This window comes from Daphnia pulicaria, chromosome 5, assembly GCF_021234035.1.
Source record: "Daphnia pulicaria isolate SC F1-1A chromosome 5, SC_F0-13Bv2, whole genome shotgun sequence".
Taxonomy (NCBI): Eukaryota; Metazoa; Arthropoda; class Branchiopoda; order Diplostraca; family Daphniidae; genus Daphnia; species Daphnia pulicaria.
In genome coordinates this window covers 4,517,765-4,536,808 of record NC_060917.1, presented here as the reverse complement: position 1 = coordinate 4,536,808, position 19,044 = coordinate 4,517,765, and the positions used below count along the sequence as shown (strand labels likewise).

At 43.5% G+C, this 19,044-nt stretch overlaps 1 protein-coding gene across 3 annotated transcripts in view; it reads left to right on the top strand.

The window, feature by feature from the left end:
* Positions 1 to 19,044, top strand: part of LOC124340783 (pleckstrin homology domain-containing family G member 5-like) — an 88,803-nt gene that overhangs the window by 2,250 nt on the left and 67,509 nt on the right. The window contains exons 1-2 of one of the 3 annotated variants that reach the window (XM_046793426.1): positions 2,349 to 3,151; positions 4,503 to 4,686. In XM_046793426.1, the coding sequence (XP_046649382.1) occupies positions 4,509 to 4,686 (178 nt within the window). In that variant the 5' untranslated portion in view covers positions 2,349 to 3,151; positions 4,503 to 4,508. Of the gene's footprint in view, positions 1 to 2,348; positions 3,152 to 4,502; positions 4,687 to 15,784; positions 18,702 to 19,044 lie in introns of those variants that run through there. The other 2 variants (XM_046793427.1, XM_046793428.1) reach the window with 2 other exon arrangements.

The window sequence follows — 19,044 nt, the reverse complement described above, 5'->3', positions numbered from 1 at the left end:
CTTCATCAGTTCGTGACTTTGTTAAGGCATCGCGATACAAATTCCAAGACAATTTCGCCAAAAAAAGAATAAGACTTAAATAGGCGGAAAGGGGGCGGCATCGGTGTGGTTTTTAATCGTGATCAAGATACATGCACGCTCTTGTTTTTTTTCTTTTCACCTTGGTGTTAGAGTGTCTGTTTTCATTACACGGACCGGAGGAGATGAACGAATAAAAAAGGGATAACCGAGGAAGTATTTGTTGATGACATTTGAGATTATTGGTGAGTCGATGGCTGGCTGGTTTACATGGTGAACGCCTCGCCCGCTCACGAGCTTAATTGCCTTTTACTGCGTCACGGCTTATTAAATTCCTGTCGCGGACGGGTGATATAACGCCGCCGCGAAACGTCCTGTATTAACAGCGCTGCAGCAGCAAACAACAACGCCTTCCTCAATTTTGTATTATCTACAAAATAGTTTTCATTATTATTAGCTTTTATAAAAACAAAGGGTATTGCGAAATCTTGGCCGATACCTTGAAGATGAGATTGAAGCAAATATCTCAAACGAAAAAAAAAAAAAATCCATGACGCCAGGTGTACAAACATTCCATGCATCCGCACGAAGGGGGGCTGGCTGGCTGCTGTATAGCCTTGTCGTCAGACGAGGATGTCTATTCTTCAACAGCATTAATTGTCGGCGATTGGTAGTATAGTTTCTTGTAAAATACCAACCTTCTTTATCGACCAACGTAAATTTTTGGACGATGACGACGACGACCGAAAATCAGCGTTGAACCGGTTCTCATTAAGTTATCGGGGGGGCAAAAAAAAAAATCTTGAAAGTAAGAAATAACGGGGCAACGTAATTGCTGCCTGTGGTGGTGAAGAATGTTATACAATATGCAAATGCAACGGACATTTGATTGAGAGCGAACCTAATTGGAAAGTTGAATTCGAAAACTACCCACTTTGATTCAGAGTCCGACGAGAACAATATAAGCGACAGCAGGTTGGGCCCCGACTATGCAGATTCAAATTCGATTATAAAACGGTATAAAATGCCAATCAATTATGCAGTTTGTACCGAACCAGACGGAACCAAACCAATCGAAGCGGCAAACGTTCAACAGCCCCTCTTCTTCTATAAGAAAACCCCAAAAAATGCATTCGCGACATGGTCGTTCTGAAGGAACGAGATGGAACGCACCCTCGGCGGCGTACCACACATGCCGATGGATGAAAAAAAGAAGTTGCGGGACCACCAGCCTTATTATAATGACGGTATCTCGGCATCTCGGAACGAAGCCAGCCAGAAGCAATCGGCGGTGTGGTATGCGCGTAATAGCTTTGGCTTTTTTTTTCTTTGTTCGCCTATGCCGAATTGATGATAAAAGGACATTCTACGAATTTCTCTCTCTTCCCAAGTTTGGTGGAGAGACCTGTGGGCTCATTACGAACTTGATGAAAACCGATTTAACCTCGTCTTCGTCCGCTGTTGACGGGACACAATTTGGAAGCCATTATTTAAAATCCACCAGACGATATCAGCGTTCGTGATAAAGGGGGGAAAAAAGTTTCATGCTAATTGGAATTGGCAGAGAAGAAGTTTCGTAACTTTAAAGTAGAAAACCTACTGAAATTGAAAAACCAGACAGCCACGAACGAACCAACGAACTGGTTTTCTTTATATTTTCTGCTATGTGTTTTTCTGGAGAAGGGTTAAACCTTAAACGAGACAGCGATGGGTGGGGTAACTGGACATTTCTACAGCTTGTCCGGGATTAATGAAATAACGGGAGTTGAAGTAGACGAGTTAGCGTTCAAAAATGAAATTAAAATAGTGTAATCTATTATCCTGAAGAGGGGTTTTCGATCGATTCGCTCTTTACCTTTGTTATTCAATTAATTTCCTCTGAATTGAATTTAACGTTTGAGCAAGCAACTCGATTACATGAAAATATTGGTTTGTTAACCTATCCCTCTACTTTTGTCACAAACAGAAACCCAAATAGGTAACCGAAAAACATGCAAATCCTGCTGAAATACGCCCCAGTCTGGCCCTATAGTAAATCACCTGTATTTTCTATTGTCAGTCGTTTAAATTACCAAAGTTTGATACCTACCAATTTCTAGGTATTTTTCCTTTTTGTATTTTTTTCTAAGGTCGTAAAAAACACCCCCCAGTCAAAGTAAACCAACCATCTTTTGACGTAAGTAAAATCATTCATGAAAAACAGAAATCGGAATTATCCTCCCCAATCTGTCAACACTGTTCCGTTCCCCCTATCCCACTTTTTTTTTAGTCGTTTACCCCTTCGCGCCAAATTCGTTCACGTAATCACGTGGTCAGTCAGGAACAAGATCACGACGACGAAAGACGGTTCTCGCTGTTGCTCTCAATTCCCCACTCTTTCTCAATCTTAATTCTCACTGTATTCTCTATTGTAAAACGCAAAAACAGAGTTGTTATTTCACGACACCCGTGCTACCAAATAGCGGTGAATATTACCCAAGTGAAAACCCAAATTCAGGTTTTAGTTTCAGTGATACAGATGTGCTACTTATAAAGTCCCTAGTTCGAGAGCAGACTTACAAGTCCCGTCATTCCCCCCGTGGTCACACTTATCATTTTCCCTGTCAATGACATTCGAAGTGATTCTATTTGAAAAAATAATATCGTCTGACTCGACAGCTGCTGGCACACTTTGTGTATAACATGTTTTCTTGAAAAGTGTGCAACTCAGGTAGATCAGTGACCTTGCGTTGAGTGGTGTTCGATGGCATTGACGAGATTGGGTCGATATGATTAAGTTTCTAGTTCCTCGAAACGCTGATGATGTGCCAGGTACGAAGTGACCAGCAGTCCATTAACGATTTTGGTGGCTAACGGACAGTTTTTGTTTAGCTACAAGACTTTGTTTAGTGTGTGAAACTTGATTCTGGCAGTTCTATTTATATCTCTTGACCTTTTTCGCATCGGACCATAAAAATTGGCCGTTGTTGTGTGATGAAGCGCCGAGTGTTGAACCGCTATGTTGTCGATAAACAAGAAAGTAGTTAATCCAACAAATGTTGTTTGTGGAAAATTTCAAAGTGCCGCCTAATTGCAGAAACCCATAAATCATCGTCTGCTTCTCGCCGTTTTTCTTCTCCAGTTCCCGCAAAAGGTAAAAGATCCCGAAATCGATTCGCCGCGAATGTAAATCATTTTTCCTTATACCCCCCCGTTGATTTTGTGCAACGTTAGGTCATGTTAATCGAGGGAGGGACACTTTAAAAGAAGACGTGAAAACGTTGAATTTGGCAGTAATATTTGAACTCGTGACTGGGATTGTTTTGTTTTGCGATGTCTTGTAATTGTTACCTGCTCGACACGCCATGTCATGTTTATTTCTTGTAGCTAGCAGGGCGCGCCCGAGTTATTCCTCCTCTTTTCTGGCCAACGCAAAGATGGTGGGAGGTGAATGGGAATCTTTTGAGTTTGTTTCTCCTGCATTTTGACGAATTTTTTTCTTTTTTGAACCGCACGAGCGCGACCGATGCCTCACGGCCTGTCATCCGCACGGATAGATGGATAGGTCTATCCACTCTTCTTTGAAACACGGCGACCTTGATCGTGAGACGTGCCTTTCACGCAATGTCGTGATGATAAGGCAACTGTATCCTCTCATCTTTATTTGCTATGGCGGAGGGGTCCCCTCTAGAAAATTCAACAGTAAATATTTGTGTTATTCGCCGATCAAAACCGGACGGCGCGTTGCCCGTCTGCCGAGAGCTCAGCCATCCGTCATCGCTTCTCCCTCTACCCCACAGAAAGTCCTTTTTTCTGACTTGCGGCGAAAGCTGTTTTCGTTGAATTGCATTCCACCCATTAATTTGATTCCGGTTTCTGATGGTACCAACTTATGTGGATATATGCAGAGACGTTCCGGTCGGCTTCACCAGATGAATAGCAGTTGCTAGACGAATATCTAGACAACGTCTTGGAACACACATTTCTCACGATGCTCTTTTGTTATTGTTGTTGCGGTGGGATGCGAGTGGTTAACTGCCTGAATCCTGCTCTTATAACGTCACCGCTGAATGTTTTTCTTTTTCTTTTCGGTTACGTTTAAATGCGCATCTCTTTACGTTTCCTCTTTGATTTGGATTCCGTCAAGTGTGATGAACTCCATCTCCTCGTGCACGTGAATAAGATGGCCTGCCGGTTTAGCCTTGCCCGTTGGTGTCGTTTTCATTGTCGTCCGCGTTGAATGGGCATAATCGCCCGAAAGCCGCCATCTCATTCAAATGCGGGAGATTTGAATCGGAAAGCGCGAAAAGGCGCGGCCGTCGGCTGGGACTTGCGCGCTGAAATCTTTACGACCCGATTCGATAAGACTTTTGAAAGTGTTTGCTTACGCTCCATCTACGGATGATGAAGTGTGCCGTTTCATATTATCAAACTTGGCCGTAAATCAATCTTGAATTTCATTAAATGCTAACAGTTTGCCTTTTCCTTATTGGTTCCTTGTACAGGGAAAAATGAAGGAAGATCGAAATTGGTTTAAACCGTGGGTTGTTCGGCCGGATCAACCGTCGGCACCTCCTTGCAGCTCGTCCAGCACCTTGCCGACGCACTTGAAACCGCCGACATCGGAGCAGCTGAATTATTACGCGCAAGCGCAAGAGAGCGCCACCAAACGGCACGGGAGCGCAAGTAGTAAGTCTTTTTAAAAAACTCGTATTTTTATTTTTTTTCGTGAGTCTACTTTGCTTCGTGAGCGTTAGATAGCGTGCCAGTAGCGTGCGGCCGATTCGGCAACCACCTTGCGCCATATATTCCGTCGGCGGACGGAAGGTGCACTTTTTATTTTTACTGCCTCCTGGAAAAATGTTTGTGTGCCTCTTTTTGATATTTATTATTCACTGGGCTCATCGATCGCAAAAAAGAGGCGGATCACTCTCCATCTAGCGGTTGAGTCTTGTTCTGCAAAGATGGATGGGTTGGCGTGCGGAACGATCCGCCATCCACCACCACCACCATCCCCCGTCCGCGGATCGAAATAAATAGCTCGGCGATGGAAAGGAAAGGTCGTTCGTAAAGAGGGAGAGAGTTTCTCGTGAGTTTGGCGATTTCGCGGTTATACCTTCGTGATGCACGTGAACTGTTCCGTGACCCACTCTGTTTTTTGTTTGGGTTTTTTCTCTGGTGGAGATGTGGCAGAATCGAACGCGGAGTAAAAAGGTAGAACAAAACGAGAAGAATCATCCATCATCTCGTATGTAACGAGGCGTGGTGGCATTCATTCATTACGCAACTAATCAGCGTTCCGGCTGTTGCACGACCCGGAGCCTTTAGCTCGCATCTCTCTCTCCTTACAATATTTTGGTGTTTGTTTCGGGCTTTTTATTAACTTGAACCATCTTTCATTCTTTGTTTTCTTTTTATCTACTTGTACTTTTTGTTTTTTTGTTTGGTTGAGACTTCGCCTTTTTTACTTCGTGTACGTCGTTTTGTACGGCTGGTGTGTGTGTGTGTGGAAAGGCGCACAGCGGGTAGAGGGCGCGCTCGTTATGTTCCGTGTCGACGGAATGAAAAACAACTGGCAGGCCAAATAACTTGTAGCCTCAGCTCTCAGCTCTCTCTCTTTCTCGTTTTGCCTCGACTGGCAACTCATCGTCTCTAAAATGGGGTTAGTTTACGATACCCCCCACGAATTTAACTGACGTTGTGCCTTTTGAAAATGATCTCTCTGGTCCGTGAAAAGATAAAAAGAAATACCCTAGACCCAACTAAGGGCTATATTCAAATGCGCCCGCGATTTCCTTGTTTTATAATTCCGGTTTTTTTGGTTTTTGAACTAGGAACCGGATCTGATTGAAAGTCAATCACGTACAGATTTTGACGTAATAGGCGTCTAGGCTAAATTTGGGAGTCAACTTTCTCTTCTTCTTCTTCATTTTGTTTGGTGGGAATGGATAACCCGTTATGGCCAAGTGTATAAAAATAAGCAGCCGCTACATCCGGACGATGTGGAGAAGCCAATGCACCAAGAAGTCAACATCCGTCCGGCGCAGTGCGATCGGAACGACGGCGTAACGTGCAGACGTAGTATTTTATAGAAGCCATGCAGCTAGTAGCTTGCTTGCCCATCCGGCGACCGCAAAGTGGAGCTCGTGCGGGCGCAATAGATAATTATCATGCGCGCCGCTTCCACTTCAATATTTTTTTCGGCACTCATCCTCTCTCTCTCTCTCTTTCTCTCTCTTTCTTCTGGATGGCATCCATGGAAACAGGCGGAGCGGGACGTAACCGCTGTAAAAAAAAAAATGAAAAATTGTTGTGTGTGTGTTCTGTTTGCTTATATCGACATGCCGAAGACAAGCAACTACCCACAAAGACGCGCAATCGGCCATCAAGAATAACAACCTTGTTGGCTGGTCACAATGGCCGCTTTTTCTTCCAAAAATCCGATAGACTACTACTACCACTACGTGCGCACCCGTCAATTCGTGTTACTCGTCTCCTAAATCGTGATCTGGTGATTATTTCACTGTGTGTCCAAATGCCCAGCGAGTTGAATGCACGATATATTATTATTGGTATTATAGTTGCACTGGCCTCGGCAGTGGCCTACCTCTATATTCTTTTTTCGAGCGGTTGATGGTCTAGTAGGTAGAGGGAGGAAGGTTTCTCCGGCCGTATCGGTCAACCTGATTTCTTGTTTTTTTTTTTGTTTTTTATCTGTTTGATTATTCCCTTCGTGTTGTTCACGCCAAGCGCCATGCGAGAAAACAATAGCCGTGCAAGCGGGGGACATTCATCTCCCGCCCGGGTTCACTAGCCAATCGGCTGGCGCTTGTCTCTCGCGTGACCGGCCCGGTTTTTTTATTTTATTTTTATTTTTATTTTTTTATTCTTTTTTCTCTTGTCGGGTTCCGTCGATTCATCTCTTTCTGAATGCCGTGGCAGCCACACACTACTGCATGACTGCCGTATATGCAGTCCTCTCCCCATCCACTTTCTTTTCATTTTTTCGAACAATACGACAGATAGAAATAAGGGTATAGAGTCAGACGAACAAGAAAGACAATTTTTCGGTCTTTATCTCTTACACCTTCTGAGTTCCCTTCTTGTCTGCTGGCCGTCTACTCGTGATGGGCCGGAGTCTCTCTCTCTCTCTCTTGTGAATGGTCTTTTATGTGTGTATAATAAAGGTGCGAGGAGGAAGCTTTGACGTGCGGACTCGAACCGATCTATTGATATCATCGCGGCCAGCAGCAACTCGAGTGTTTTTCGGGGAAGAAGAATAAAAGCACGCGAGACAATTGCTGGCAGCTGCCTTCGGTGGTGGTGGTGGTTATTATTTTTTTTTATTTGAAATTCTTTGGATTTTCTAGAAATTAGATTGGAATTCAATTGAAAATTCCCGCTTTTTGTTGAACCGTTGAAATCGTTCTCCATCATCTCGTTTTGCCCCCCTCCGTCCAGATTGCTATCGCCCGTTTGTTCGCGATCAGACCTTGTAAATGTGTGTGTGTGTGTAATGCTAAGAAGAGCAGCGAAACAGGTGCGGAATTTATAAACCGTCGTTGAGTCACGTCAAACTGACACTTCTCATTATATTCGACCGTTCGGCCGGGGTTTTATTTAAAAAAAAAGAGTCGAGAAAAAACGGCAAAAAATTATATCATGACTTTCAGAGTTTATTTATTTTTCTTAAAGACTATGTGGCGTGATGGTATGCCGTGGCCCGGTGCTTCACGTCACTTGGCCTTTATATTCCCGTGTTCCTATTTTTCCACTTTTTCTCTTCCATTTTGAAAAAAAAAAAAAAAAATCACTCAATGTGTTAGAATAGAATCAGGAGAGGTACAAAGAATATCAAGGTGGTCCAGATGGTCGGCTATATTCTGGGCTAATGTATGACTCTTTTTTAAATATTTTAAAAGAGAGAAGAAGCAGGAAGAAAAGGAAAAAAAAGACGCGGGAATCCAAGAGCTCAGAGATTTATGACGTCAAGCAGGAATATAAAGAAAAAAAGCAGCAGCATCCGTCTCGTAAAGAGAAAATACAATTAAAGGAACGTGTACTCATAGGTAGCAATCATTTTTATGCCCCGACAAAAAAAAAAGGAATGAAGACTTACAAAAAAAAAAGAAAATGTGTAAGGATAAAGTAATGCCACTTGGGAAATATCCGACCCACGCCCATAATATAGAGCCCGAGATGTAATCAAAGATGTGTGTGCGCCATAAAGAGGAGAAAAAAGGGTTCTTAATAAAGGGAATTTTATTTAAAAAAAAAAACACGCTGGGGAGAATTTAAAAGAAACAACACGAGGGTTTTGGACAAAAAAAACCTGAAATGTTCATCGGTTCCCATGATGCGCTTTTTTTTACTTCTTTCTCGAAAAAAAACAAACAAACCAAGTCGCTGCCGAGTTTTGAAACGTCAAGGAATTATTATTATTTTTTTGTTATAAAATGCGGGATGTGGCCTTCTGTTTTTTTGCGTGGCTACTCAAATATTTAACAGAAATTCCATCCGGAAGATTTTTTGTAGTAGAGATCACGGCAGCGTGTAAGAGAGAAGCCGTGCGATTTATGTCTCTTGCAAAGTTGAGATCGGCATGCGGATGGATTGGCAACGATTTGCGTCCGGTATGGCGATGAAGGTGCTCCATCATCATGGATGAAAAGGGAGGAAAAGAAAAGAAAAGATTGTCGAATACCATAAAAAGAAGAAAAGAATTTGTCGACATTCACGGAACAATGGCGTGAATTTGGTGGTATACGATTTCACTAGCGTAAAACTGCCGAGCTTTTTCTCTCTCCCATCTCGACTCGTCACTCACCTGTTCCCCCTCAGATCGTGGTTGGTGTCTAATAACGCGAGACAATCGGAAATTAGTGGACTAATAGGAAAAGAAAATCAGGTCGCTCACATAATGCACCGAACGCCATGCAAAAAGAAGAAATTATGAGCATTTGACTGGGCCCCTTTTTGCCGGTGATTGGATGGAAGTCGGCCGCCCGATTCCATAAGCGTTGCTTAGTATGTAGAGAGAGACCGAAAAAGTCAGCTGTCTTGAAACCTGCAAGACTCTGCAGGTGTATTTTGATACCCAGCTGGCGGCCGCCGTAAAATGAAAAAAATACAAAACGAAGTGAAGAGGAAAAGGAATATTAGAAGGAAAAAAGTAAGATACGACGAAATGGCGATCCCGCTCTCGGTCGCTGGGACGGTCTCTAAGTCATCGTCAAGTATCACGCCGCCAACCGTTTTGGCGTGGCGGCATAATCAACTCTTTTTTATACATACATACACACACTGGGAGCTAGAGAGAGAACTAACACACGGACACCTCTGAATTGAGCGTTGTTAGCCCCAAGCGGGCTGATGATATACAGCTACTGTCGTGAAAGTGAAAATCTAAAAATTCTTAAAATCGTTTTTGTTTTCTTCTTCTCTCATTCTTTTTCTCAGGTGTCTTTGTGTGTGCCAGTTCTCTCTCTACGTGCCTTAGAAAATCGCGCCCAATGCGCTGTGGGAAATCTTAAAGCTTTTCTTTCTCTCTTTTTTTGAAAAAAAGAAGAGTTGCGGTTCATCGGAGGGGGGTGCCGAATGGTTGTACGGAAGAGAGAAAAGAATTTAATTTTTTGTCGAAAATGATTCTCTTCATTTGCCGATGAGTAGGGACAGCGCCGCATTAGACTCACCCGCGGCGCGTTCATTTTACCTTATTTCGAATTTTGAAAAAAAAGATACACACATTCACACAGGTGTGTATGTAGTACGTCGCTATATAACAAAGCCGCAACACTGTCTACTATGTACAATAAGGAAAAGTTCAATCCTTTATCTTGCCCTTCTGGCTCCTGGTGAGCAGCGAAAAACAACAAGAAGGTCGTTGAGGGTCAGTTGTATTCCTCCATGTGGACGTTTTTTTTTTAATATAATGAACCGACTTCCGTGTTTTGTCTCCCGGTGATTAAAAAATGAGAGGAGCCCAAATCGGCAGCGACCGGAGAATAATCACACGACCGAGGACAAAGACTCGGTCGGTGCAGCGGTGCCGGTTGATGGCGGGGGGAAAAACTCTCGAGAAAACCGAACGAAGCGGCAGCAGCAGACGCGAGGATCGGCTCATTTATTATTATGGACTCTCTTGCTCATTTTGGGTTTCCTCTAGAATTTCGCCCGCGTCCTCGCTAGCGGCCATGATATCGAAAGAAGAAAACAAAAGGGGGGGCTTTGCGCAATGTTATGTCGTTATAACAATCAAGGGTTGAACGATTCCGTCTATCCATTCCGTCTAGGGAAAAAGAAAGAAAAGAAAACACGAATGAAATCGAGAGATTGTTATGAGGCCATTTTTCGGCCGCATAACACAGCGTTTTAATATCAAATGATTGTCTGGAGTTTCTTCTGCTTTGAGGAGGGTAGACGATAGAAGTCAAGAGGAAGACTTTGGGGTAATCAAAACGCCGTGAAAACAAAAGGGAACAAAAATAAAAAAATAAAAAACCTGCGGTGAGGAGCGGAGAGGGAGGACGATTATGATGATGATGAGGAAGAAGGAGGCGACCTGCACAAATTGAGACGGCTATATCTAAATGTTTTGAGAGAGCATCCAGGCGAGCTCATTTCTTCTTATTTTGTTTTTAACAGCAAACAACATTTTATATAGGGGAGGAGGGAAATGAAAAGGGTTTGCTGACCTCCTGCCGGAGACTTGAAAAAAAAAATGAAATGTTTTCGTTTTCATCCTGGGAAATTGTTACACGCACAGTTAAAAGTAAACGCAAACAATTTGAATATAAAAAAGAGCTCCCGGATCGCTGGGTCGCGGAACTGAGCAAAAGTCTAGTCGTTTTTCAAATAAAAACAAGGCGAGCTACTACTACTACTACTTTGTGTGTGGATGTGTTTGCGTACACAAGGGGTCGATTCTATTTAGTATCTCCGGCGGGACTGTTTTTTTTTTTTTTTTTTTTTCATTCTACGTCGGAGAAGAAGAAAAATAACCGAAAAATATTTATTTTACACCAGGGGGGTCTTTTTCTCTCTCTCTCTCTTTTCTTTTGGTTATATATATAGGTGCAACCATCTCTTTTGTCTATTGAATTCTTTATTATCTGGGTTTAGTAGGGGCAAGGGAAAAATGTCTATTGATTCCTGTATCCCAATTCGTTTATGGTCTAAGCATTTTGTAATTTTATATGTATTTTTCGTTGTTGTTGGTTTTTCTCGCCAAACAAAATACGAGAAAGAAAAAACGCAAACACGTACGGAGAGAGAATTGAGCAGCGATGTCGGTAAACTGATACGGAATCGTGCGTGACGTGTGACCGTCAAAATGTTTCAACGGCTGCGGTGTGGTTTGGTGTGTGTGTGCGGACCGACCCGTTTTCTTTTCAATTTTTCAATTTTCGCCTTTTTTGTTTTTTCTTTCGTGGGTTAATAAAGCGCTCGGCTGGTAGCCGCGGAAATGATTTTTTATTTATGACTTCATATCGGTCGAGTTAAAAATGATTCCATTGTACTACTCCTCCACCTCTACCATATTTGAAAAATGGGAGAATACAAAAGAAATACGAAATTGCATTGTCCAATTCGGTCGAGGACGGCCGGGGCTTTTCAGAGTTCGGACTCTCCCGCGTGAAAGTGTCGGCTATAGTTAGAAGTTCAAAAAAGAGAGAGAGAGAGGCCTCTTTTTTTTTCATTTTTGATGATCAGCTTAAAAGGATGGCTGCTGCTGGGGCCGACTATCTCGGCAGTTCATCGATGATTATTGCTATCAAGTCCCTCCAATTTTTTTTCAATTGACTTTGGGGCCACTTAACAGATTTTCGGCGTGAAGTGAAAAGAATCCAAGACAAAGTTGAATCAGCTCGCGCTCTAACCTCTTTTTCTCTTTTAAATTTTTCTTTCTTTCGCTTTCGTTGCAACTCTCTCGCCCGTGTGGGTCTACTCGGCGTGGGAAATAGGCAAGTCTGTGGGAGCGGGCGCTTTGAATTACAACTGCCGAGTTTATATTAGTTAGTTCCTCTTTAGCGCCGCCCCAATGGAGAGAGAGAGAGAGAGACCCGCGCGTCGCTCTCCGGTCTCTCCCTCGTTGATCTCATTAACATTCACCTTCGACGCTGCTGCTTCATGTGTGCGCAGTTGCGCGCACCTTCTATATAGCCGGAGTTGTATCAAAGATATCGAATCAACCAGAGGTGCTTTCGACACGCTTCAAAGAGATTCTCAGCATGCCATCGATTGATGCCATAGAATATCCTCTGGCGGCGCTGCGCTTTCTTCTCGATGAAAATTCGATGCCGATCCGTTGGAACCAAAATAGCCATGCTGTTCGTCTTGAGCCGGGAGCTGCCAGCCATCGGGGCACCCAATGGAGCGCTATAGAAAATTGTCGGTTGTTTGGAGTGCTGGAGAGAGAGAGAGAAAAAAAACAGTTGAGGCAAAACGAGTGGAAAGGTGAAAGGGGAAAAAAAATTTATAAATGAAAATTGAGAGATGGATATCTCGATGAAATCACTCACGCACCGTGTGCCACCTTTCTCATGACTACTCCCTCCATTTTTTGTTCGGGTTGTTGTTGTTGTAGACTTAACGCTGTGCGCGATATATATATTCTCTCTCATTTTGCTGGGTATTATCGCGTCTTGGCATCGCTCGCTGGCCGAGAGTTGTGGCCACTTATTTCGTCCTTGTCTCATTTCGAACCGAAAATATCGGAACGTAATGTCGCCACGCTCGTCGTTTTCGCGCCGGAATTTTCGGTTCACCCGTACAACATCACACGCTGATGCTTTCAATGAGATATCACCAATAAGAATCCGTTCCAAAGACACTAGGAAACCAAAATTCCCGTCCGTCCGTTTCATTGGCTGCTCACGCGCGTACATCTCTCTCTCTCTCCCTTTTTTCTCTTATCTTATTTTTTGTGTGTGTTTGACTCCATCATTTCTAGCTCGTTTTTTATTTTTCAACTTTATTCCACGGCCAGCGCGGGCATCATTAAAATATCACGCGCGTGTTAGACGTCAGATCTTTCTCTTTTCTCTGCACGTGTATACTCGACTCGTCTCTGTTGTCCGTCCGTCGTTTCGTTAATCCACTCGGATGATGATGATGATGATTCGTCGTCTCCGTTGTCTCTCTCTCTCTCTCTTATGTTGTCTGTTTGTCGACACGAAAGGGAGGCTGCTGCTGCTCGAGCGATGCAAGTTATTCCATCACTTTCTATTCAAGAGTTCCATGATTTATGTCATGACTTTTGGCACGCTCACGTTGGAATATTTTTCTCCCGTGTGTGTGGGATGGAAGACATCAGCAGCAGCTCCTTCTTATCTAGCGTCTTTTGCAGATGATATAGCTCTCCCCGCACGAGAGTAGCCAACCGGAGCACTGCAGCAGCAGCAGCAACACACCCACTGCCGTTATGTAACTCTTTAAACTCTGATACGCAGTGATGCTTGTTTTTTTTTTCTTGACGAGACTAGACTTTCTCCCACGCACATCAACAACCTTCTCTTATCTTTTCTTTCGTTTTGTTGTTGTTGTTGTTGTTGTTTCCAGTTATTGTTATTGAATTCTTTCTGGCTGGTTAGAGTTTTGTATTTTTCTTTTTTCCAAGAAATCTAAACAAGAACCGCAATTTTGATGGATGGGCTAAACCTAGTCTATTCAAATATCGACGTAGGAAGAGGGGAATTTTCTCTAGCCGAAAAATACTACCTTGAAATGTGTGCCCAAAACGGAGGTGATGGAAACAGTTATTTACCGAAAAAAAAAATGGCGAAACGGGATTCAATCTCAATCTCCGTTTCAATGGACATGATGAAGGTTTTCAGTCGGCGTCTCAAATCACGACAGGAGAGCCGAGAAAAATATAGGAGACACACATAAATAAAAATGGCCAATCTGCTAATGAAATGTGAAACGGTCTTCTCGCACTAAAAAAGAAACTGTTGCCCATCCACCGCCGCCGCCGTTAGACCGAAAAACAATTTTGTTCTCGTTTTATTTTTTATTTTTCGCTTTTGATTATATTTCCTATACGGCGATACTCCCGATTTTTTTTCCTTTATTGCGCCGCGTCCGAACTGTGGGAAATAAAAGAAATCCCTTTTGGCGCAGGACGCAGCTCACGAATGACGGCCAACCAACGAACGGTAGGCTCGTCTGCTTGACTACACTCTGGACTCACGCATAAGCTCGTGCTGCGGTTATGTGCTGTCGATGGGTTCCTCCTCTCCTGTCCGGAACATCCCGCAGAGTCTCTAACGTGTCCATAGGTAATCAGGTATATCCTATCTCTTTTTCTGGCTCCTGTCGCACTCTCTTTTTTTCTTTCTTTCTGCGTGTCGTAACGAGCTCGGCCAGTCTGAATCCACAAGCAGATTGAAGGCGGCATCGTTGGCTTTGGCCAGACGGTGAGCGTTAAATAAGTCTGTTGATGATTGGAACAGAGAGAAAGAGAGAGAGTGTAGTGTGTGAGTACGTGTTGGCGGAAGGGAGGCGGAGCGCGGGAATAAATATCTACGAGAAAAAAAGAAATAAAATAAAATTGTGTGTACGCACGATAGAGAGAAGAAGAAGAAGAAGATACTGGAGAAACAAAAGAAACCGCGGTGTAACTCAGTCATTCCGGAGCTCCCAAACATATTTTCCCTTTTATTGGAACATTTTGAAATTTGAAATTCCATTTGCCGGTAGGAAAGAAAGAAGAGGGAAAAAAAAAAACAAGTGAAAAGAGAAACGAGTTGTAGTTTTTTTTATCTTTATTTTTCATTTTTTCGAATGAATAACAAAATGAAAATTAAAATACAAAAAAGAAAAAAAAAACGTGAAGGAGAAGAAGGACGAGGGCGAGAGATGGAACATGACGCGGAATGGGTGTACGAGGCAACGATGGGAGCAGAAACAATTCGAGCCGAACCGCTGCAACACGGCAAAAAAACAAAAAAAACACGGACCTTTATCTTTTGCACGCCCTTCTTCTCGATGCCTTCCAAAAATATTCTCATTCACCTCCCTCTTTTTTTTCTTTCCACCGGTTATTGTTAGCGCATAGGGGGAAAAGAAACGGTTTCTGCCATTACATCGATATTATGACAATATACACGTCCATACGTAAATGGTGGCGCTATTCATATCTATCTACCTACGGCCCTGCGCTTTTTTGTTTATTCCTCGTATTCATTTTCATTTATTTATCTCTTTGGCCGAGAGTTTATACACTCCGCCTCGCCGTCCCTTCTCTCTCTCTATCTCTTTCTCCTTTTCGCTATTTAAGAAATGGTTAGTGCAGCGTGTTTATCGTCCGGTGCGCGTGATGAGCGCAAAGTCAACGAGCGACCGAGCGTAATATGTTAATGAGTTTCCAGATGGACATGAGACTTGTACACCAAGACTAATGAGTCGAACTTGAGGGCATTTTTGGCTCTTCGTCTTTTGACCAAAGCGAAAGGCAGAGAAGAAGAAGAAGAGGACGATAAACTAACAAACAAAACTTGAGAAAATGGAGGGAATAAAAAAGAGACTATCGTGTAGTTAATATATGTTGGCTGTTTACTTTGCGACTTTAAGTGGTTGGTTAGTTTGCCTTTGAAAAATGAAAAAAAGAAGAAGAAGAAGAAACAGTTATTACGTTTGTACCGATCCAAATCCTCGGCGGACGATGTACGCGCGGTAAGCCTCAGCCGCGCTCTACACCGCAGCAGCACCCGCCACCATCCAGCCAACCGCCGCCACTAGAAAACCTCCAGCAAAAGCGAGCGGCCTCCAAGTCGCCGTCTTTAGTCGTTTACCTGGAGCCAACTGTGGCGGTTGGGCGCGTTTGTGTGTGTGTGTTGTGTGCTGTCGCGGGCGCTCTCAATTCTCCATCCAACCCAAAAGGAAAAACAAAAACCAGTGCGCTCGCTCATCCCTTTAGACTGTGTCGAATTCCTGACATTTTGAAGAAAAGACGCTAGACTTTACATTTTGAAACGAAACATCTCTTCATCTTTGGCAGATGTGAAACGCTTTGAATTGTCACAACTCTATCGGCTTTTGACGTGCGTGTTTTGTCGATTGTCACGATGACGGATGGCAGTCGCGATTGTGGGCTCCTTCGTCAACCGGGGAATAATTAACGAGTGAGGAAGAATTTCGTGAACTCTCGGACCAAGAAAAAAGGATAAGAATAAAAACAAGTCGTATCTAAAAAAAGAAAAAAACCCCAGCAACTCAATCGCGGGGACTGTCGACTGTCGAGTTTATTTATCTGATTTTTGATTTGTGTGTGTGCGCGCCCGCGTCCTCGGTTCTTTTTATTTCATTTTCATTTTTTTTTAGTATTTTTTTCTTTCTTATCTGCTGGTGAGCGGCAGTTTCGGCGAGCCGTTTGGGAAGAAATGCGTCCGGTTAGAGATGCCGTGTGATAACTAGCGACGATCGTAAATCAAACAAGCCGAGTGACTCTCGGCCGTTTCATTTCTTTCTTTTTTCTTCTGTCCCACTCATCCAATCGTCGCGACTTATTTTGAGTTTTTATTTTCCCTTTGCTTCGTCTGCTCTTGTGGGTTGTGTATCTCTATATACCTGAGGAGGGAGCCAGCCCCGTTTTCTTGCTGATGGACTAAACTTAATGACCGTCCCGAGGAGCATGTCATCCCGCTGGCCAGTGAGACAAATGACTTGAAGAAGACGACACGTTCCCATATGAAAAAGAGGAACTCCCCCCCTTCCTAATAACAGATCGTCAATTATTTATTTTCCTTCTGCCGAAAATCTCGTGTGTTTTCTTTTTTTCTGGTGGAAGCTTGAAACCTTTTTTTGGGGAATGAGACATGTAGGCCAAACGAATCGGCCTGTGTGAAAAGGCGATCGTCGCCAGTGCGTGACTGCGTGTCTTATTTTACCAGAGCGTCACCAAAAGAAGAAGAAGAAGAAGAAGAAGAAAAAAGTGCTGGGCAAGTTCGTTCACTTCTTGTGTGTGTCGTTTGTCGCCGGCTGGATCGTCGCGCACGTTGAAGTTGAGTGATTTGAGGGAAGGAACGGCCGGATAACCCGGATCTGCTGCTATTTACCAACAAACACAATAGAAGAAGAAGAAGAAGCTTCTCAACCGACTGAGCAGTTGTCCAAGTTCAGAAGAAGAAGGGGAGAAAGAAACAAGTCTTTAGCCACCAGCAGGTGGTGGATGGTGTTGATGGTGATTCATTTTTTTCCCGTCGAATTTATTTTTTGGGGCTCTGACTGGAAGAAGGGAATCAGACGAGGGTTGGACGCGATGGAATGATCAAGTGAGACAACACAAAAGAAAAAAAGAAAGAAACGCCTCTCACGTCAGAAGGAGAAAGACATTGATGTCTAGTAACAAAAATATACTGGCTGGAATCTTTTTGAACTCGTTAGTAGTCTGAGACTCACGAGGACTCTCTCTGTGCACGTCTAAGAAAGTGAGAGAGAAGCGCCTTAACGTCCCATAAAGCAAACAATCATCGTGAAGTGGCAGTCAGCGCCCAGATAACGCCAGTCCCGATCCAGTGCCAGTGCCAGTGCCAGCCGCAGTGAGAGTGAAAAAAAGACGAAGGTTGGAGGGGGCCCTATTCATTCGTTTCTCTCTGCTTCATCCCCACTATCATTTGAGGCCACTATTGTTACGGTTGCCTGCCTCGATAGCAGAAGAAGAAAAAGAAAAAAATCGTGAAGAAAAAAAAAGGAGACAATCGACGAATTGTGACTAAATATATAAACCGGACCCGAAAAAGGGGTTCAGCCGGTAGATTACGCGAGAGGAATAAAATAACTACAAGGTGTTGCCCTGCTGCGTTTTTTTTTTTCTTTCTTTCGTCAAGTCGTGCGTTACTCACCCAGAAGAAAACAAGAATTTGGGAACCGCAGACCCTTGGTCTCTCTGCATGGACGTCATGTCTCTTTGAGAGTTGTTATCTGGCGTCCAGCAATAACCGCGCAACAACGTGCTGCTTGATGATAACACTCTACTTGTAACGCTTTTTGGCGCTGTTGATGACCGATGACTAGTGGGTCTGCTGTTATATACACTCTACCTGCATATAGGGGGCGAAGGAGAGCACACAGCAACTGCTGGAAAGAAAAAACCCATGGTGGCCGTTGGGCTTTATTTTGTTAGCTCGCGCAATCATTCGCTTCCGTACGTGTTTTTTTTTTTTCCTCCGGTGGACTCTTTATTACCCCGGAGCAGGAAGTTTGTATTGAACGGGTGGACCGTACGAGAGACAGACACGGTCGTGATTACCTACAAATCCAAATAAAAGAAGACTAAAGGAAAAAAATCGAAATAAATCAAGAGAAGAAGAAGAAGAAGAAGAAAAAAGAAAAGCGAATCCATCGCGGGTTATTGCGTGACTGACTGTTAAGCGTGCCGCCATGTCCTTCCGGGCCCTTGCAACCGAAACGTGACCGACGGATTTCTTAACTCGCACAACATTGTGATTAGAATATATATAGTATATCCGATAGCCTCGATTTTTTCGTCCTCTTCTACTCGGTCGATTTGTGTCCTGTCGGCGATTGTGCAAACAAAAACAGCGAGAAAATTGTCGTATCCAATTTGATTTTCGTCTCGTTTGGTCGGTTGGGATTTCCATCGACCATGGCGTCGTCTTCGTCCTTCTCCGAAGACATGTTCATCATTCATCCCGTCACTGCCCGGCGAGTCCTTCGCAAACGCAAGCGCCAGTGTACTGGATGTAAGCTCTCGATTTTTCTGTTTTTTTACCTTTTTTATTTATTTCTTTTCTTTCAAACCTTCACGCTACTATTCGTTTAACAAATATCCTTCGTCTTGCTATTCTTCGAGCTATTCTTCCGTGAATTGCTCTTAGTTATTTGTGTGTGTAGTAGACACTGGCCTTTAGACTTTGTTGCTCTCCCCCCAAAACCGGCCGAGAGATGACAGCGTTAACATAGTAGTGCCAGAATGGGCGACGTTACCCCCCACCTGTGCCTGGAATTCTTTTTTTTTTCTCTCTTCCTCTTGTGTCCTGTCGTGATATATCGGGCTCTTATCCAAATAGCCTTCTCACGCCTTTC